At 42.0% G+C, this 22,297-nt stretch overlaps 1 protein-coding gene across 2 annotated transcripts; it reads left to right on the forward strand.

Moving 5' to 3' along the window:
• Positions 1–16,884: 16,884 nt before the first annotated feature.
• LOC102289046 (E3 ubiquitin-protein ligase TRIM39-like) lies at positions 16,885–19,605 on the forward strand. Of its 2 annotated transcripts, none has more exons than XM_005941962.2 (2): positions 16,885–16,956; positions 17,310–19,605. In XM_005941962.2, the coding sequence occupies exon 2, from the start codon at positions 17,319–17,321 to the stop codon at positions 18,948–18,950; it is 1,632 nt and encodes a 543-aa protein (XP_005942024.1). In that variant the 5' UTR covers positions 16,885–16,956; positions 17,310–17,318; the 3' UTR covers positions 18,951–19,605. The 2 variants fall into 2 exon arrangements, with proteins under 2 accessions (XP_005942024.1, XP_014195452.1); XM_014339966.2 differs by having other exon boundaries at positions 16,941–17,028.
• Positions 19,606–22,297: the final 2,692 nt, after the last annotated feature.

The raw sequence follows: 22,297 nt of genomic DNA on the forward strand, positions 1-22,297 counted from the left end.
GGATTATCAGTAGATACTAAATAATAAACGATATTGTGCAGCACGCAAGATAGACAGCGCACAATGTGCTTTGAGGCAGCAGCCAAGAAAGCTGTAGTCCGCGTCTGTGAATACCCGTGTGTACACCTGTGTGCATACCTGTGTGGATCAGCATGCTTGCATTCCAAAAGGTTCCTTCATGTAATGATCTGCTAGAGGGTGTGGGGGGGCCACAGCCCCGTCCTCCAGGGCATGAAGCAGGTATGGAGGAGATCAAAACTCCAGACATCCAGAGGCCCCCAGAACACAAGAGACCAAGGAAGACCAACAGAGGGGCAGCCGCGCCACTGTCCCAGAAAGAGCTGAGGAGAGTCCCAGATGAGGGCTCACTCAGCAGCCGCGGAGCAGAAGCCAGGGGGAGTTGCAGTGACGCGCCCGTGAGCTCCGCCGGCAGCCAGCCGCGCCTGAGTGACCGAGCCCCAGGCCGAGAGGCCGGGGGCACCCCACCTCCGAAGTGGCCCGAGCGAGCCCCAGGCTCCAGGCCCCGATAAGCGGCCGCCAAGGAGTGAGCCGGTGTGTACCCGGACGCCCACCCCCAGACACAAAGAACCACCAACGCACCGACACCTGAGGGAGTCCGCCACTGGCAGGGGAAGTGGTGGTGGGTGGAGATAGGCCTCCAAACCTTGGAGGGCCTGAGATGTCCCCAGAGAGGTGGCGTCTGATACCCAACCTGACATATAGACACAGACATACAGGCACACACAGACACAAACATCCATTCCCACCCTCATGCTCTCATGTGCACTCACTCCACACTCAACCAACGTGGAGATAGACATAAAGAGACGCTGTACACACGATCACACTCCCCAAGCGTACTCTACAAACCGGGTCTAGGTACCCTTGCCCCTGGAGGGGGGAATTGCACCCAGACCCAGGTGGTGTTACCCTTTTCCCTGCGGTGGGGAGAGGCAGACCACCCCGACTCCGCAGCAGCAGGGAGGCCCCACACCCCAGACCGCAGCCGGACGGCCAACTCCTCCTACTAGCCCTCCCGCTCCAGCAGGCCGCAGAGAATGGGGGTGGGAGAAGACTCCAAACCTGAAGCATACCTGAAGCAGGCTTTCAAGAAGGCTCGCTGGTCTTTGCCTTGGTGGTACCAGCCATTTTAGCCAACCTGCTATGCATTTTAAGATAAAACCTCTTCTCACAGATACGCTGGTATTCGTCTCCTTATTTGTGTTGCAGCTTTTGAGCCGGGTTGTAACAACTAGCTTGGAAATGCTTAAGTGTTCCCCCAGAAGAGACTGATGAGGTGGCCTGCGTTTCTGCTTAGACTGCTGCTCCCGCAAACTAGACCCAGATAAACAGCAGCAGATGGATGAAAGTGTATTATAGTGTCCTTTAAAAGAAATCTTTTGGGATAAAATGATTCTTCTTCCCTGTATATGTACTATACACAGCAGTAATATGTGGTGCTGATATTTCAGTAATGCGAAGTTGTTAAATTTATTTTTGCAGCCTTTAAGCCAAGCACCTACATATTCAGCTGCTAACGATGGATTTGTATCTGTTTCCACAACACCCACCACGTTAAAAATAGTTCCTGCTATTCCAAACCAACACTTCTTTTTTCCCTTCTTTTAGAGTTGCTGTTATCTTTCCCTCAACCTGTGAGATAAGTGCCCATCATCAGTCACCACATACTGCATAGCGTACCACCCAAACGAGACACACGGATAGTTTAGGGGTCTGGAACTTCTCTCTATTGTATCGACACCCACCTTCTGAAACTCTCTGCCCTCCACTGCCTAAAAAAAGGCTAAAATTAATCAAAAATAATATTCAGATTCTTAAATTCTAACACTGATACTGCTGAAACATGCTGCTGTTTGCCGCAGGACTGTAGAAGCGTCTGGAGCTTTGGTAATGAAAAGCTTCCCTGGTCCACAAGCTCTCAGGAGTGTCCTCTCCCAACCTTTCCTCCCACATGGATTTCCTCCACTCTGACTGAGTCATCCTGCCATTGAGCTTACAGTGTTCCACCTACAATGGCAGATCTCTATATCTCTTTAATGCAAGTAACAAACATACACTCATTCAACTGAGAATTCTGCAAAGAAAACTGTTAAAAATGGTGGAAAAATGTATAGGTTCTTGTTAATCAAGGTAACAGATGCCATAACTGTGCATAGTGCATATGTGCATAGTCAACCATCAAAGGCCCATTTTGAGCCAGGAAAAGCCTGAACATGATGTGTTGGGAAATGACCACCAGGAAACACAAAAAGACCAAAAGAGATTCACAACCTTTCAAGTGCATGCTGTGATTAATCTGCACAGATCCTATCAGCTTTTTCATCACGAGATGTAATCACAAACCTAGACTTTAAACATGGGAATCTATGCAGACTCACTTGGTTTTGGCCTTCTTGAAATCAGAACTGGATTGGCTGGATGATCCTGCGAGCCTGTGCTCTGAGGGAAGTGGTGCAAAGTACAGAAACTACAGTGGGGTTAGTTTAACTGGTAATTTAGAGTTGTGCATAGGTGTGAATGTGGGTGCGAGTGGTTGTCTGTCTCTCTGTAGACCTGCGACAGACTGGTAACCTGTCCAGGGTGTACCCCACCTCTCACCCTATGGCAGCTGAGATGGGCTTGAGCCTATCTGGAGGAGTGGGACAAAAGGAGGGATGGATGGATAGAAAAGTATGTTTGCTAAATTCGCTATATTCTGGTTCAGACAGCAGAGTCACTCAGAGTGTCACTTTAAATTTGCATTCTCTCTTTTGTGTCTTAATCTCACCACTACACCTTACAGGTCACTGTCTCAGGTGTTTTCATCATTTGTGGAAAAGGACCTTGTGGTCAGAGTGCAAAAATTGCATTTGTTGAACCCACTTCTAATGTAATCCAAATTTTAATCAAAGAAAAGTTAACTGAACACTTGTGTCTTACACCTGGGACATCCCTGGTGTAGCACTGTCTGGCTCCTTGCTGTCAGCACCTCCCTCATGGACACCTGTACAGTAGTTTCATGGAATTCTACCACCTGCATTGTGCCTGTCGTTAACAGGCACAAAAAAACACCATTCTTGCAACAAGTCCACGTCTTTAGCAGTCTTTTCTCTCCTTGTATCAAACATGAAGTAATAATGATTTCACAGCCTGACAGGTGGCACCTCGCTGTTGAATATCTTAGACAGGAGAGTAGACTGAAAAGCTCACACCATCTTCTTCTTTCACAGGTTGTCAGCTTGGTGAGAAAAAGAAAGGTGGTTATGTAAACATAACTCTGTTAGTAACCATGGCACCTGGGAAATAACACTGTGCACAGAAAATATGCTCTGTGTGTATGATATGTGATATTTTTCATTCTGAAGCCAGCCAAAGCAGAACCTAAATATAAAAACATAGATACTCCATACACAGACATTGTAGTGGAATCTGGATTACATAACTGATCATAGTTCATGTTTCCGTTAAATAGACTCAAATGAAAGGAAAACACATGTTGTATATGAAGGCATCAATTACTTTGCAGCTACTATGAGGATATTAAATACTATGAGGAGTACTACGCTGCATTTTCTACTGACATTTCTGCTAAAACAATATGTTTTGCCAGTGTAGTGGGTCAGACAAAACCTTTAAGTTAAAACTTTAACTTTATTGTGTTGTGTTGGAAGTAAATTAATTCCAAAGAACAAGAAATACTTGAAACAATTACTTGAAAAGTAAGTACTTGAAAAGATTATCCATGTAATTATTAAATAAAAAGCTAAGTTTAGCATTTCATGCAAGGCACACAGCTCTGGCTGTGAGCACAGAAACCCAACCCACCTGTTGTTTAAATCTTCTGTTTCCGAGGAGTGACTTAAGCCAACTTTCGTATTAGATGAAAGTTGGCTTAAGTCAGCAATTAATTCCTCAGGCAAAACTCACCCACAGTTTGCATGGGAGACGCTAACTTGTTGGCACACTCTCCAAGCTGTAGTGAAATTTGTAAAAGTGTGACAAAAACAGAAATCGAGCAGGTTCGCCTTCAAAGTAAAGCTTGTGCCTTACCATTACAACCAAAACATTTCAAAAGGTACAAGCTTTATTTTGAAGGTTCCCTGTTTCTGGTTTATGCCACACTTTTCACAGTTTCAGTACCAATTGGGGGTTTATTAGTATCTGCAGACAATTCATTGTCTTGCATGCATTCTGCTGGTGGTTGCGGTAATCTGCTGGTGACCAAAGGAATCACAAGGAAGTTTTCTGTGCACCACTGTATACTTGTTTGGAACCAATTTCATCCAAGCAACTGCCAGCATCCTCCAGCAACCACTGGTCATATGGCCAGAATATGCTTGCCAGATCGTTCCCAAATGGTCTCTAGGCATTTGTTGCTAAGTCCTTGCTTTACATGCATCTTAAATGCATGTCGTTGCACTTTGTAAGGAAGTCTCAGTTAACTGCAGGTTTCCCCAATCTTATAAAAAGTACATTTGCATAATGATTGAAACTAGCACTGCTGAAGGAACAGTGTACTGGGAGGTCAGTTCCTTGATCATTAATATGCAAATTCTCTGAAAACGCTACATCCAGATGAACAGAATCAACTTTTGAGCATTTACTTACCTGGATGATTGAGCGTGCATCAAGACGTTTGTAAGGAAGTTGGAGCATCCAAAGGAAACTCTCGCAGAATGGCCACAGGCAAAGAGGAGGTTAGAACCCAGAAGCTTCACATGCCAAGGTCACAGTGCTAACCCCTGCACCACTGTGCTGGTCCACTTTAAGTTTATATAATATGGATTATTTTCAATGGTACATAATGAAGAGAATAAAAAGTTCAGACCTCTAAAGTTGACCACCTGCAGTTCTTTCAAACTTCCCAGGACTGAGTGTTTAAAAGACAGGTCATGAAAGAACACTTTGATATTTTCACCACCCCGCTGAGAATTCCTTAAAAAGATCAATACCACTCTAGAAAAAAAGTAGAAAGACGGGGTATGTTAGCATAAAAAGCATAATGGAGTAGCCTGGCCTTATTACCACATTAGTGAACATTTACATTGTACAAAATGCCAGTATGTGATTTTGTCCCCACAGCATTTCTTAGCTGATGACAAACAGTCATTTTTAGTGTTTGTGTTAGTGTGTGAGTTATACACAGAAGACTCAGTGTTTGAAATAGCGAGTTTAAAGGTGCTAGCAGGTGTACTGTTGATCTATGGAAAAGCCAAGCTAGCTGTTCCTAGCTAGCTCCGTTTATTATGCTAAGATAAGCTAAGATAATTACCTTAAAGACCCATCTCTTTGTGCTTAGATGGGAGAGCAATCTTTTCATCTAACTTACTGCAAGAAATGTAATCACATTGTTTTTTACAAAAGGAACTTAAATATTGCTAGCCTAACAATGTTTGACACCAAACTAAACACACAGATAGATGCACCGATACTTAATGATAACATGCTGTGTAATGTCTGGACAGCAGTGACAGATGTAGCTTAGAAATTTCCTTTTAGGGTCAGTCTAAACTTTATATGAGCATATGCAGACGATAACATACATCATATATTCCTGTATTTATAGCAACACAGTTGGCCCCTAAATTGGTCCAAAATGTGAGCATGCAAGAAAGGACTTTGTCTGGGTCGGGACAGAGCGTAACCAAGCCGAGCCGAGACCAACCAGGGTATTCGATAAGGTGGCGAGGAGTCAGCATATTGTCAGCCACACAGACAGGCAGGCTGGCAACCAGAGAAGGCTGCGCTTCAAAATCTCTGAGTCATCGCCTGGCCTCCTTTGATTGCCACCCCATACACACACACACTTCCAAACAGTACCACCACCTCCCCTCCTCCCGATCCCTCTCTGTTGTGTCAGCCATCAGTCTCACTGACAGCACATGCAGATAGAGCTGTTAGGAGTCAGGCAGCAGCCATGCACATCAGCTAACTGGGAGAAGATTTCAGCGCGCATGAGTAGAGGAGAAGAACAGAGACAACTCTGACAGTTCAGGCAGTTCATTAGCAAGTGCAGAGTGGGCACGAGGTGAGAGGTTTGAAAGGGCACAGCAGGGATTTAACGGGCACAAGCGTGTAGTGATCTTTATATCCTTGGTCATATGAGAGAACAGCACTCTGCAGAGAAAAGAAAGTCCAAAAGTACAGTGGAAAAATACTTGAAGCTGAATGGGAATCAGAATATTGGTGAAAAAGAGCAAGCTGACCTTTCTGTCATTAAGTAGTTCTCGACAGGTCTGCATTAAGAAATGATATGGGAGATACAAATCTGAGCAGATTCCACTTTTCTCACAGACTGGGGCAGAAACGATGTGCAAACCTACACAAAATATGTCAACAACTCAAACACAGACGAAATCACCAGCGACGTGAAAGCGATTGGTCTATTTATAGCAGCATGCTCCATTAATGCAGCCACTGACTGCCAGCCAGGAGAAAGACGAGATAAAGAGGGAGACAAAGAGAGTGTTTACTTGGGCTAAGATTTCCCCTGTGAGAGAGTCAGACTCATATTTGTATAAGGCAAGAACCTCCAGCTTACATACCATGGAATACTTTTTATCACAGGAAATTACACATATTCTAGTTGTCAAAAGGAATGTTGCAGACGATGACAAAGCATTTGATTTCAGTGTTGTGTGACATTATGTTGCATTATGGGAATTGTCAGAGCCAGTGTTTTGGGGGGGGGGAAGAAATTCGTGATCTCTAATGATTTGATTTCTGACACTTTTTTTACTCCAATGAGCTTCATTCCAAATGTGTTTGCAAACAGTTGCAAAGTAATCTTTCTTTTCACTCATCACAGTCACATGTTTAATATTAGACAAACGTGACACGAGTAAATGATGTTTTCAAACTATCCAAATCTGCCCGGCGCTGTGTGAAAAAGCAATTGAGCATCTGTGTCTTTATGCGTTCTCCAGCATCCTCAGAGGTTAAAATTCACCAGCCAGGCAAAATCCCATCCCGGTTGTGGACATGCAGATCAGGTGTAACACACCGTCCAAGGCCTCTGCTAAAATGCTGGAGCAGTGAAACCCAATCTGAGCAAACTGTGCAGCGTTGATGATCTCTGCCTTTACGCCAACATTAGGTCAGCTTTTGTTCTTATGCAAAGCTAAATGATGGAAACCTGAGAAAGGAGCCATGAGTCTATTAATGAAACAGAGAGGATGACGATGTATGCAAAGATTTTGTCTTCGGTGATGTTTCTGTTTCAGCACAGGAATGACAGATGTAGTTCACGACACAATAATTATAGAGTCCCTGTCGAAATGGAAGTAAAATGTCAGTTTCCAAATAGATGGCCGTTTGGCAGTGCTAGCAGCATTGATCTAGGACTGATTAAATTCTAATAACTTGGGCATCCCTTCACTTTTTAACCATCACAACCAACAGGTCAATGCTGAACGTTTAGAGACCTATAACTTGATGGATTAGCACAGAATTAAATTCATTTTTACGCACTAATGCCCAAGACCATGGAGTTGATGATGGGTTATAAATTTACTTCAGCTTTTTAAAGAAGTACATTGACCAGGGTTCCTGTGTCGCTGACCCAGTGTTTTCAGTTTAGTCATGTTCAGTTTATTTCTCACTCATTCACATTTCCTGTTTTGCTGTTCCAGTTGCTTCCTTGTGTCATTTCATGTCAAGTTCAGCTGTTCACTCACTGGTCTCTAAACACCAATCATTCTGTGTATTTAAGTTCCTCAGTTTCATCAGTTCATTGTCTTGTCATTGATGTCGTTGTTGCCGTCGTCTCTCCTGCATGTGTGCTCTCAGTTCATTGTGTCATTATAATAAATTAAATAATGTTACATTGAAGTGTAATGAATGAATGATAATCAAATACTGTAATGTAGGTAAGTAATTTATTTATATAGCACATTTCAAATAGAACAGTCACAGTGTTTCGCATTATAAAATAAGATTTTAAGCAATTAAAAAAGTTTAAATATAATCTTACATATGAATCTGCGTAATATCTATATCATTCTTTGCCATTTCTCACCAGTGTATTTACTGTGTGTACTATTTCCATCATCTGCTATTTTGCAGACAAACTCTTTTTGTGAGCAGCGTAATGTTTTGCAGCTTCACAGCAGCTGGTGTGTGTTCATCAGCAGCCCTGTGCCAAGCAGAAACGTCTGAGTAACTTATTAGCCCGACAGCTTTCTCAGCTACTGTCAGTCCAACACGTCCCTTTCAGGAGGATAAACATCGTCTGGGCTTTGGAGCAGACGGTCCTCAGGTGATGCATATGTTTCGCCAAACATTGTACAGTGTTGCCAAATGTCAAAGAATACATTGCATTTTGCAGGTTTAACAAACCTTTTTATTAGGTGGTGTGAGCTTAGTATGTTTTTTATGCTGCATAAAGTAAGAAATCCCAGGAAGGGTTTTGCTCGAGAGTATACTTTGTGTTCAGGGAGGGAGAGGGGAGACAGAGAGGAAGGCAGCTGTACTTACAGGGGTTCCCCAAAGCAATTCCTCTTTCTAAAAATAGCTGCAGCTCTGCCAACCTGGACAAGAGGGGGGAAATCATTATCCGAAGCATGCATTCAAATGAGAGAGAGAGGGACAGAAGCAGGACCTTTCATAATATTTGTCAATGAAAAATGTATATATAATATTAATCTACAAAAAAGTTCTACAAAAATGACTTTCATATATATATATATATATATATATATATACATATATGTATATATAATATGTATATATGTATATATAATATATATTTGGAATGTAATGTCACATTTTCTTATCTTTGCCCCAGATGTTTCAGGAGGAGATGTGAAAGCTGGGATGGAGCATACAGAGGTGGTGTTATGGACAGCACTGCCTCTAGTTGCCTAGGTCACTCAGTAATGTATTCATCTGTGTGCTGTCAAGGCACGCAGGGTAAAGAAAAAAAAGAAAGAAGGAAAAAATCATAATAAAAAGACGACTAAACGCTCCACTAATCCAGCCGTGAATGAGAGCGGCTCGCTGCAGCAGTTCTTTTATGCTCTGTCGACAGCACAGGGGGATAAACACAACGCTGAGCCAGCACCCATCGCAACCTCACCAACCCCGCTGCACTGCAAACACTGCAGATTACCTCATTTTATGTCTGTTAACCCATTTAAGCCTACTGACTAGTACAGCTGCCAAAGTGGGCAGAGGGGGCTCGGGTGATGGAAAACACCCTCTGGCGGCCATGCTTGATGTCTCCCACCGCTCACCGCTTTTATTTTAGCCGTTTACACTAACTGCCTGTGTGCTGTGATACAGAGCACATCTTGTTCCAGAATGTCATGAGAAAGCTGCATAAAGACTACAACTACAACTTTTTAATACTATTATTTGTGGTGTTCTTGTATTTTGAATTTTTAGTTAACTCATGAGCTTTGAGTTTCTGTTGGTTCCAGTATTATTTTGAATTGTGCTTCTATTAGGCTTCTGCTCTTACTATTATATTTTTTAAATACAGTATTGGGGAAGACATCTTGCTCTTGATTCCACAACACTCCAGTCGCTTATCAGCTAGCTACTAAGCTTCTTTTCATTTCTAATTTGCACTGATACTATTTGCTGAACAGGTGTTTAGAGAGTTTCTACCTCCGTGCTTGACTGTGTTGTACTGTGTCATTCTCAGCATTTTTCTTCCTCCAAACAGGAGGAGTTGCTGACATCAAAGACCTCAAATTTAGTTTCATTTGACCAGAACAGATCAACGCCTTCCCTGAATCATTAAATGCTTACTGTCAAACTTAAGATGGGCTTGTAGATGTGTCTTTTTGAGCACGAGGACCGTGCGGTCCAATGCGGTGAAATGTGTTACCAATGTGGTTCCATCTGCCATCAGATCATTAACCATTTCCTCCTATGTAGTTCTCATGATCTTTCTCACCTCACGAGAGAAGATCTTGCATGTTGCTCCATACCAAGAGCATGATTTCTAAATAATTGTACCAGCAGTTGTGACCTTCTCACCAATAATCTTGCTTGGTCATGTAGCCCATTCTAGCCTTGTGCAGGTCTGCAGTCTTGTCCCTGTTGTCCATGGACAGCTCTTTGGTCTTGTCCTGTGGTGTGGAGAGTCTACAGTGGGAGAAATAGATTCTGTTGACAGGTTTGATTTAAATACATAATGGGCTGAGACCAGGAATGTCTGTAATTGATTGACGGGTTGATTGTAATCAGTAGTTCTTTCTCAGTGGCGTGTCCAGCGGGGTGGCCTGGGGGGGTACAGGCCAACCCCCCAACCAGACTGGCCACCCCAGGTGCCACCCCGAAGCTAAAACAATAAAATTAAATCAAATATCAAATGTACGATGATGTTTTCACAGTGAAGCTCAGATATCCGAGTGTAAGTGAACGCAGCATCGGCTTCTGCACTATGAGCATCACCTTAGCAAAGGTAGGAGAGCCAAGCACGAAAGACGGTGTTCTGGGAATCCATCCTACCTGGCAAACCATCCTATCCGTTGTTTCTGCGCATGCGCACAACACGAAATTCAGTGGCAAACCGTCCTACCTTTGTGAATGTCACCTACAAGCATACTTTAATAGCTACATTTAAGTGGCGAACCGTCCTACCTTTGTGAATATGAGCTACAAGCAAACTTTAACAGCTAAAATTCAGTGGCAAATCATCCTACCTTTGTTAATAACAGCTAGACACATACTCTGACGGGTAAAATTAAGTGCCAAACCATGCTACCTTTGTGAATGTTACCTACAAGCATACTTTAACGGTTACAATGAAGTGGCAAACCATCCTGGCTGTATGAATATGAGCTACAAGTATACTCTGATGGGCAAAGTTAGGTGGCAAACCGTCATACCTACTTAAATTGGTGCTGGAATTACTCTGTGACAGCAGAAATGTGCATAAACTACTCACGGTAGGACGTTTTGCCAAAATAGGATGGTTTGTCAGAACAACGGCACTGCAGAAAACAATTTTCGGCGAAAGAAAATGAGGAGAAAATAAAGCCCCCCAGGGGACATGGGAGAAAAAAAAATTAGGGAGGAAAAAAAAAAAAAATTAGGGAGGAAAAAAAAAAATTAGGGAGGAAAAAAAAAATAAGACGGACTTTTGCGAGATCTCGCAAAAGTATTGCGAGCGCTCGCAAAAGTATTGCGAGATCTCGCAAAAGTATTGCGAGATCGCGCAAAAGTCCGTCTTAATTTTTTTTTCCTCCCTAATTTTTTTTTTTTCCTCCCCAATTTTTTTTTCTCCATGTCCCCTGGGGGGCTCCGTAAGAATAAATGTCCCGGTAAGTAATATTAAGTTTGTTGAGTTTAGTAAACTTCGGTGAAATTAGAATACCAAGGAAAAAATAACACTTAAAGAATTATTGCAGCCGTCGAATATATCAGACAGTATGCTACTGAGGGGAGCTAACATAAGAGTTATGAGTTATAAGATATAATCCAAGTCGTAACATTGCTGTATGGAGCTGCAGATTTGGTTGCAGGTTAACATAGCTGGACTGGCCATCGGGCATACCGGGCATGTGCCCAGTGGGCTGATGACTTTTTTTTCTTTTTTTTTTGTAACGGCATGAACAATGAGAGGTGGTGGATTGGCCAGATGCTGGTTGATGTGTAAAAATAATTCAGTTTTTTGGTGGTGGCTATGGCGGGGCTTCCACAGAGGCCAGCTGGTGTATGAGGGAAGAGAAGGCAGGAGGAGACCCCCGAAGCAGCCACCAGTCCGAGTGTCAGGTGAACTGAACTTCAGGTAAGAAGTTATGACCTGCAGTCTCTCTGGGTCAGATATAAACCAAGTTTAGCTGGAGTTTATTTTTGTTGTGCTGACTTTTTACCGTCAGTTACAATAACTCGTACTGCGTGAGCTATCATGACGGAGTTTCTATACAGCTGGGTGGTGCTATGATGTTACTGGTAGTGAACCTTATTCATAAGGTTAGTAGAGTTGCCAACGGCTCCTTAAAAATGGAATGGTCCCTCATTCAGAGAAATTATTACACGTTTCGTGTTGAGCTGAGAAGAGACTCAGTTTGTCCTGGACTTCAGCTACAATGAAAAAGACACAAAGCTGGAATTTTTCTGTCTTTGCTGCACAGCTGCCTCTTCTTCTCTCATTCTCTCCCCTCTCTCTCCTGTTTCTACTTCAATCATGAAACTGATCAATGATCAGCTGATCGTCTCTCTTGTTTGTTTATCGCTCACTTTGCGCCAGAAAGAGGAAACCAGCGGATGTCGCGCTAAACAACAGCAGCACGTTTAAGCTTGATCAGCTGTTGTTAGAATTTAATATTACTTTCTAGTATCAGCTGATGTTGGTTTGGTTATCTGGTGAGAGGGAAACATGAAGATGAAACCAGGAGACGTCCTTACTGGATCATCAGAGCTGTGATGGAGAAACAGGGTTACCTTTTAGGTGACATGGATGAGTTGAAGTTATGAGCTGTTTCTGAGAGACAAATAACACCAGGATCCTTTTCTATGTAGCTGACAGCTGGTAACTGTGCAGGGGCGGGTCTAGCAAAGTGTTGCCAGGGGGGCAGGTAGGGCATTAACAGGGAGAGGTGGGCACAGAGAAATACTTTCTTATTATCATTTAAAATATCTAGCTGTTATTAAATAATTATCTGAGTCTTGCAAACAAAGTTTTTATCTGACGTAAAATGTATAGAAATCATACATATACCAACAAGACTGTACATCACTGTCACAACAGCGTCTGTTTTCATTCAAAGGCTTTATGGCTTTAATACCTGGGGGGCCGGTCTTTAGTCAAAATGCCCGATTTTCTGTCCCAGTCCAGCCCTGCAGGTTAATACTGGCAGTGTCACCATGCCAGCTGACTGTATTTCATCATCAGCCAGTGTTGTTCTTTATACATCAATATTACCAAAGTTTACCATAAGGCAGCATAGCAAGTATTTACTTGCTTTCAGGTTTCATTCAAATGTTAGTCTTTTCAGTTGATTCCCCACTTTTTTCCTGTTTCAAAATCAAACACCAGTTTGTGAGAAGATTATCTTCTTTTTTTAATAGGCAGATAAAGTTAACATAATAATAAACACTGACAAAGCACTGATTGTATCTCTTGTACTTTATCAACGCAGTATCTAAAAACTTTGCACCGTAGTGGTTAAAATCTCATTCTAATAAGAGTTAAAAGCGCATTCGGTTATCAGGTCTACAGGGTTATTGAATTATGGTTAACGGTTGGTAGATTTTTTTTGTTAACATTATCTGCCAATTACATCTGCCACCCTTCTCCAAATCTGTGCCCCTACCTGGCCCCCCCAACAAAAATTTTCTAGACACGCCACTGTTCTTTCTAGGTTAAAATACTGGGTTCTCATACTTAATGAGATGCAAAACAATATCTGACTTTTATGTGTTTTTTCAAGATTGTTGGACCCCAGTAGGACCCCAGTAACCCTATCCTGGGCGGGGTGAACTGCTCCCTTGGTGTTCTACTCATTGGGGTATTCTGAATCGCTCTTTGTCTGTTCCCTCACTCAAGACCAGTTTGCCATGGGAAACCCTACACGAGACAACGTAACCAATGGAATTCCTGGGACAAGAAAACCCTTTCACCACGATAAGGAAGCGAATTGCAGAGGGGATGAGTCGGGCATCTCACAAGGATGCCTCCTGGGTGAGGTGTTCTGGGCATGTCCCACCAGGAGGAGGCCCAAGGGCAGACCCAGGACACATGGAGAGATTATATCTCTCGGCTGTTCTGGAAATTACTTAGTGTTCCCCAAACTGGAGGAGGTGGCTGGGGAGAGGGAGGTCTGGGCTTCTGTTCTCTTAGGCTGGAAAAGCTGAAGAAGATGGATGGATGGATTTCTTTGTAAGTAAGAAAACTTACACATTCATTACAGGATCAATTAATTCTTTTCCCCGCTGTACCTATTTTAGTGGTATTCTAATCTCAATCCAGCTAGCCAGCATTTGTACCTGACCTGTTTCACAGCACTTAGCAATGCAAAATATTACTGTTGAGTCACTCTCAGCAGCATCAGTCTGACAGCCAGTTGCCAGGAAAATGCCAAAGGGGAGGATTCTGTGCAAAGGACAAGGATGATGACTACACAAAGGCAGATTGCATAATGATAAAACAAACACAAGTTGTTTCCATTATTATTTATCACATCCCCCTCTTTCCACTTTGTTCTTTTCCCTGCTTCTGATATCACTTTACTATTTAATCACTCCTTTTTTTCCCTCCTTCTCTTTTTTGTCCTTTTGTCCTGCTCCACCTCTTACCTCTCACTCTCAAACAGGGCTTTTAATGGCAGGACAAAATTGCCAAAGCATCATAATGCACGTGCTTTTTAAGACTCTTTATGCCCTCCTTCCTTTCCAATTACTCCTTCTGTTAGGTCATTTGTTCTTTCCCACGATCTTCCTTACTTTCTCTTTGTTGCTTTTACCCCTCATCTCCTTTAAACAATTATTTTTACTGCTGTCCTCCTTGCTTCTTTTCTGCCTGCAATCATTATCTGCCCTTTCTTATTCCCTCCTCTCTTATTCCTCTGAGCCTCCAAGGAAAGCACCCAGTTGCCAGAATGATGTATCCTAGCAACAGTGACATCCCACCCATTCAGCATCAAGATGAGACAAATTTAATTTTTGGATGAAGAGGGAAGAGATTGTGATTGGACAGAGTGGAAAGGAGAGTAGAGGAGGGGGTTGAAGGGATACCCATCAGCTGATAATGGATCAGCTTTTAATGTCAGTACCCCATCTTCAATCTTAGCATTCAACAGCACTGCATGGGTGGCAGCTTTACTCAGATGCTTTCATTGAACCTAGTCCATGAATCCCTTGTTCAGTATTTTGCATAAGACAGTAACCACTAAGCAAAGAAATAATTAGCTCAGAAGCATAATACCCAAAGATACTTTTTGTTTGTTTGGTTTTGCATGAACAGGAACTCCTACTGGCAAATAAACAGCTCTTTCCAAAGATGCTGAAAAGAAATTCTCACTAGCTTGAATGAGCATTAAAAATGTCCCCTGGTTGGGAAGAAAACAGAAAGGCTGTGCTAAAAGATAAAGACTGAAAGCAGTGGTGGTTCCTTACTCTAGGACTACTCTGTAGTCCAGATGTCAGTGTACTGGTAAAAGTAAAATCCATTTGAAGAAGGTCAGCAGCTTGTTTGTACATATTTGATTGTCAGTTTGTTCAATCCTAGAACAAAGAACTCTCCTTAAAAATATACAGTATATCAAACTTAACACAACATAAACATGAGCAGCAGAACTTTAGTTAGTGGTGAAGGAGGGCTTTCCTTGTTTTCCCATATAAAAAATAAAGTTGGTAGGATCCAAAGACCACTACAATGCTTATTCTCTTTTTTATTTCAATTGCTAGACTCGTAAATGTATTTTGATACATGAAAAGGATAAGCGGAAGTGAATGGATGGATGGATGGATGGATGGATGGATGGATGGATGGATATTGATATTATCCAGACACATAAAGGATTTATGCATTTAAAAAACAAAAGCAAGGTCTGCCTCAAAAAGCACTGGATCATCAGTGTCTGGTGTGAGTTAGTTATAACTGTCTATCTGCTCTCAGACATGGGCTTTTGGGTCCTGTTGAGAACTTTGAAAGCAAGAAAAGTAAGAAGCACATCCCATCTTTGCTTTGAAAGATGAGGTAAAGAAGAAACTTAAGAATTTGAGGAGAAAACCGTTAAAATTCAGTAGATCCTGAAGAGAAGAGAAGAGAAGAGAAGAGAAGAGGAGAGGAGAGGAGAGAAGAGTGTTCTGGAGGTACTTCCTAGAATATATAAACACAGTGTGCAGAAGGTAAATTTTTAAGGTAAATTGTAAATGGACTGTTACTTATATAATGCCTTTTTGCTCTAACAGAGCATGCAAAGTGCTTTTCCCCACTAACCTCATACAACCAAACACACACACACACATTTATGCCGGTGCTTGTTTCTACCCCTCAGCCCCTTGACTAACATTTGTGCACAGATTCACACTCCGACTCTGGGTTTAGTATCTTGCCCAAGGATACTCTGGCATGCAGCTAGAAGACTCAATCCACTGACCGGGTCAGAAGGTAAAACAGGCTGACACTGGCTCTTTTGTTCCATGTAAAAAACATAACTCCTCTAATTATCTCTGCCAATAACAATACATAGCTGGCTAATGTGTCGATCTCTTGAAGGACAGATCAAGATGCCAGAAATAATTACTTTGATAGTATTCAATATAACTTGATCAAATACGCCAAGAGGAGAGCCTTATTATGTAAAAAGTGAAGATACTGGTTGTGGTCTAATCTTGAGTCGTATTGTATCATTATATCAAGAAGCCTGTAGCTTTGTTCCACAATTGATATTAGCAACAGGAAGTTAGCATGGTGCTAGTAAAGCTTGGACACAAGCCTCTGATTTTAAAAGGGTGCGTCTGTTTTGCATATGTTAACAGGGAGATTGGGCTGGACAGCTGAGCATTGCAGTGAAGACTGAAGGCAGGAGGAGGGGAGCTGTGACACTGAAATGCCAAAGCCATGAATGAATGAAAGAGCTAAAGATTAGGGAAACAGTACAGATTCCATCTTCAGCTTAATATAGGTTCATATATAATATATATTGTAGAACTGATCTCAACCAGGGTTTTTTTTTGTTTCATTGCCTGATTTTGACCCAAAAACATTTGATTGTTTGGTTGCTTCGTTTATTGTCTCGTTCTCTATATTCTTGTCTTTTGGGTAAGAAGACAACTCAAAATCTACAGCTAGGAGTGAGAAACTCCTGGTGCTGGTAGCAGGGCTGTTATGTAATTCATCTGAAATAATATTGTTCACATTGTGTCAAAGAGCACTATGTCTTTAAAATGATGACAGTTTACCTGCAGTGAGAGGCGGAGCTTCATTGGAAAGAAGGAAACATGAGAACATGACTGAAGGAAAAATGAAAGTAAACACAAGACTCATCTGAACCCAAGGTGAGGCTGATCCTTACAACTCTCTGAAAAACTTCCAGTAAAGTGTCGCTGACACGACTAAATCTTCGACAAGTACGCGCAAGTAGAGATTTTTTTTAATCCAAAGAGCTGTTTAAACAGCCAGCATTCACACATATTCAGCATATTACAAGATGTGAATCTGTCTCCTGAATAGTTTTGCTTTTAAATAATTTCCCCCAGGGATCAATAAAGTATTCTGATTCTGATTTCATTCTTAATTCAAAGAAATAAACTCATAGAATTCTTTGAAAATTGTTCAACAAAATGTTGGTGCATACTTTAAAACGTTTTAAATTTACTGCTGCCAGTCACACTTTCACTTTTGCTCTCAGCGTGACACCATGGCAACCAGCTATCTGTCTGAAGATCAGTTTCTGTGCTCCATCTGTCTGGAGGTCTTCACTGATCCAGTCACCATCCCGTGTGGACACAACTTCTGCAAGACCTGCATCACAGAAAACTGGAATATTAGTCTCTGCTGTCAGTGTCCACTGTGTGTTAAGGTTTTCCGCAGCAGACCAGAGCTGTACGTCAACACCATCTTATCTGAGATGGTGGATATGTTCAAACAGTCCACCGCAAAGAAAAATGGCAGAGCAGAGGAACAGCAAGCCGAATCAGGAGAAGTTTCATGTGAGGTGTGTAGTGAAACCAAGATGAAGGCTGTGAAGTCCTGCCTGCAGTGTCTGACTTCCTACTGTGGGACTCACCTGGAGCCTCATCGCAGAGTCACAGGCCTGAAAAGGCATCAGCTGATTGATCCTGTAAAGAACCTTGAAGACAGAATGTGTAAGGAGCATAACAGACCTTTAGAGCTCTTCTGCAAGACTGACCGGATGCCAGTGTGTGAATTTTGCAAGCAGTCCAATCACAAGGGACATCTCACCATTCCTTTGAAAACAGAATATGAGCAAAAGAAGGCCGAAGTGGAAGCAAGAGAGGGTAAAATTCATCAGATGATCAGAGAAAGACAAAAGAAAATAAACAACTTCAGAGAATTGTTAACGTGCAGCAAGGAGGCTGCAGAGAGAGAGAAAACAGTAAGTGAGCAAATATTTGACAGTCTGATCAAGTGTATAGAAGAAAGTCGGAATCAGCTCGATGGTGTGATCGAAGGGATGCAGAAAACAACAGAGAGCCAGGCTCAAGGCTTCATCAAAGAGCTGGAGAAAGAAGTGTCTGAGCTGAGGATGAACATCTCTGAGCTGGAGCAGCTCTCACACACTGGAGACCACCTCCAGTTTCTCCAGAGTTTACCATCCCTGAACCCTGTTCCACCCACCAAAGACTGGACCGAGGTCACAGTTCACTCGTCATACGAGGGGACTGTGAAGAAAGCTGTTGCTCAGCTGGAGCAGACACTCAGTAAAGAGATGAAGAAGCTGCACGATGATGTGGAGCTGAAGAGGGTTCAGCAGTACGCAGTGGATGTGACTCTGGATCCCGACACAGCACATCCTAACCTCGTCCTGTCCGATGATGGGAAACAAGTATCTAGTTGTAACAAAAGGCAGAATTTCCCCGAGACCCCCAAGAGATGCATTTATTATGCAAATGTTCTGGGAAAGCAGGGGTTTTCCTCAGGAAGATTTTACTATGAAGTTCTGGTCAATGAAAAAACTCAGTGGGATTTAGGAGTGGCCAACGAGTCAATAAACAGGAAAGAGAAAAAGGCCCTGTGCCCCAGGAATGGCTACTGGACCATTCGGCTGAGAAATGGAAATCAGTACAAAGCTGTTGTTGGCCCCTCAATCTGTCTCAGTCTGCAAGCAGAACCACAGAAAGTGGGCGTGTTTGTGGACTATGAAGAGGGTCTGGTGTCTTTTTATGATGTAGGAGCAGCAGCTCTCATCTACTCCTTTACTGGCTGTAACTTCACTGAGAAACTCTACCCATTATTCAGTCCTTGTTTTGATGAAGGTGGTGCAAACTCCACCCCTCTGATTATCTCTTCTGTTCTTCCAAAACATTAGACGCAGTATTTATTTCTTCTTAGACAAACTACTGGTCAAAATATGTTCGTATGGCAAAAGAAGTCTGTGTGAATGAAATGACTTGGTGTGGTGGTGGGAATGTTGTGTTTGCTTCAGTGGAGTGGGCAACTTTAAATTCTGTGTTCTGTGTTTGTTTTAAAGCTGAAGCTGAACTCTTAAGTTCTGTACTAACTTATTTGTTTTCATATATTTTTGTTCAATAAATTATTCAAATATACAGTTTGCTTATCCTTGTCAGTATGCAGTATTTCAACTCAAAATGGGGAAAAGAAAAATCAACTCGTAGATCAGACAATTGAAGACACGAGAAAAGAAAAGTGTCATGGTCCGTTGGAGTGTCTGGAGGTTTTCCATCTGTGGCTGCGGGTCCTCCCCTTTTGGATGGGACCTCCCCTGCCTCACCTGCAATCCAATCTGCAAGCAATCAGCGGGAGAGCGATTTAAACCTGTGCAACCTGCCTTTCCTCGCCAGTTTATTATGCTCACTAAGGCGGTTTTAAGTTAGCACTCATAAGCCGAGAGGTCTCTTTAGCCTGGAGGCTGTAGGATCCATGTTTTCCAAGAACAACTTTACATTTGAATTACTCTGAGCACATAACGATTTTTCACTTTGCCTCAGTCCATTTTTAAATTAACTGTGACCCAGTTAAGACATCCTACATTTTTTACCCAAATCATAAAATATGTTTCATAAAATAGGAGAATGTCTCAGTTTAAGCTTTTGATATGATTTCTATGTTGTACTTTGAAAACAAATGTTTTATAAAATCAGTGCATTCTTCTTTTATTTACATTTGACATTGCCTCCCAGCATTTTCTCACTTAGGTCTCTAACATGATGCTTGGAAGGAAAAGTTATCTGCAACTTAGTCTATCAGTCTGGGAAGGTTTTAAAGCCATTTCCTTATAATTTAAAGTCCATCATTCTACAGGGACAAAGATACAAGTGGAGAAGCATGTTAAATGTTAGAACTGACAACAAAATACATCTTCATACCTCCACAGGTATGTTATGTGGACCAAATGCCTTTTTCTCTAGATCCTCTATATAGCTGTTCTCACTTCCTCCTTCTAATTTCCTGCACTTCCTGATTCACCATTCTCCATCTGTCCACTCATTTTCATCTTTTACCAGCCTCTCAAAGTACTCCTCCCACCTTCCCAGCACACACTTTCCACTCGTTAGTACATTTCCATCTCCATCCTTGATCAGGCTGGAAAGGATGTCCAGCAGGTTATGCTGGACATCCTTTCCAGCCTGATCTCTATCAATACGTCCCATTCTCCTCCCTTATGGTCCAGCCTCACATATAACTCGCTTTTCTTTGCCTCCTCTCTCTTTGCAGAACACCTAGCCTTCCAGTACTCCCCTCTATCCTTTCCCATCTCTTTGCTTATCCTTCATATTCTTTGGCAACCTCTTTCTTTGAATGCTTTTCTGTTCTTCCCCGTTACCCCACCATGACTCCTTGCCTTCTTTCCTCTGTCCAGAGGATACATCTTGGCAGTTTACCTCTCACCTTTGTGAGGAGATTTAAATCTTCATTCCTTTTTAAAATCTGAACTCCTTTTAGTCCCTGTTTCTTAGTGACTCCCTGCTTCACTCCGACCTCCCTCCTTCCCTTCATCGACTGATCAGTGATCATGCAAAAGAGCAGAGCAGAGCAGCACAGGTACAGGTTGGGGATTGATATCAGATGTTTTGCAGTTATCTGAGAGGGACAGGAAGGACAGCCCTTCTCTGTCAACCCTCACCACCGTCCTTGGAAGAGGAAATGATAGAACGGATGACTACTCAATGGAAGTGTGCAACTTGGAAGTCACTTTCAAAGATGAGGCATCTTTTTAATGAACTAAAATAAGTAGCAATCTCACACACCATTACAGAAACTTGCAAAAGGCTGCTGCGTTATTCACAAGCTGTCATCACAGGAAGCAGATCTGCGTTTTGGTTTGGCAGCTGACGCAAACCCCAATGATGCGCTTCATCTCTCAGAAATGAACCGAGGACCTTTCGCTTGTTAGGCGAATGTGTAAACCACTACAGTAAAAACCCAAAACACTGCAATGAAATGACTGTTATATGTTTATGTGCCCTGTGACACATGTAGTGGCATACATGTGCAATAGTGTAATCATCGTGATTCATTTGTTATAGCCGTGGCTTATGTTCTTTGTGATGAAATGAAACAGCCCGGTGTCAGTTCATACCTTAAAACTACTGTTGGGTAGGTGGGGTGGTTGGCTTAGGGGTTGGAGTTATGCTGGAAGGCTTTACACTGCCCTCTAATGGAAGTCCAGCTGACTTACACTGAACTAAATGCTTTCAAATCACTCATGGTAGTTTTATAGTGGCATTGTAAAGCGCTTTGGGTGCCTTGAAAAGCGCTATATAAATCCAATCCATTATTATTATTATTTATATTATTATCAGCTGAAATATAAACCTGTGCAGAGGTTTATATTCAAATCAAATAACCAGGGGATGATTTAAAAATGGGAATAAACAGAATGAATGAGGGCTGCATTCACAAATATTTATTCGTAATATTTGGACATTGTTGTCCTCGGGTGTGTGGATGAGAGGAGCATGACAGCTGAAATGACAGACTTTATCGAGCTTGTCCAGACTGGAGTCACTCAGTCCATCATGACCATATAAAAATACATGTAAACCAGCCCTTTTGGGGTTTTTTTTGCTTTGCTGATGTTATTTCAATTATTTTCTCTAAGCTAGCCGCTCAGCATCGGCCTGCATTTGGATGTCTTCGACCACACCTTCACTTCGGAGCGTTCTACATGACACATTATTCCCATTGTGAACTTCTATGCAGTAACCAAAACACACACAACATGTGATGATCTCATTAAATTCAGTATAAACACGTAAACGTCACAACATTTGGTTTTGATAATAATGTGTCTTTGCAGCAAATACAAACACCTTACGTCACTTGTCCATTTGTCTTTATTTTGTGTTATGTTACATGTGAACATAAACTTCCAAGAAGTTATAGTTGCCATGGAGACACAGTAAATATATTCAGGTACTCGGATATGAAAAAAAACAAAACCCAAAGTGTGTGAGTATTCGGGGTGAGGAACAGTGGGAGCTGACCATGTGTACGCTGATGTAACGAAGAGTAAAACAAAACCAACTGTGTGAATTTAAAATCAATCAAAAAACAAAACAAAACATCATAGAACAAGGAAGAAGAACAGTGACCTAAAGCTATGAGCAAGAAAAAAAGGTAAACATGAATCCAAATATAAAAGAGGAATAAATAAAATGTATTAATTTACAGACACGGCGACAACAACTGACA

The sequence above is a fragment of the Haplochromis burtoni genome, unplaced genomic scaffold (genome assembly GCF_018398535.1).
Source record: "Haplochromis burtoni strain Fernald_Lab_line unplaced genomic scaffold, NCSU_Asbu1 Contig_241, whole genome shotgun sequence".
Taxonomy (NCBI): domain Eukaryota; kingdom Metazoa; phylum Chordata; class Actinopteri; order Cichliformes; family Cichlidae; genus Haplochromis; species Haplochromis burtoni.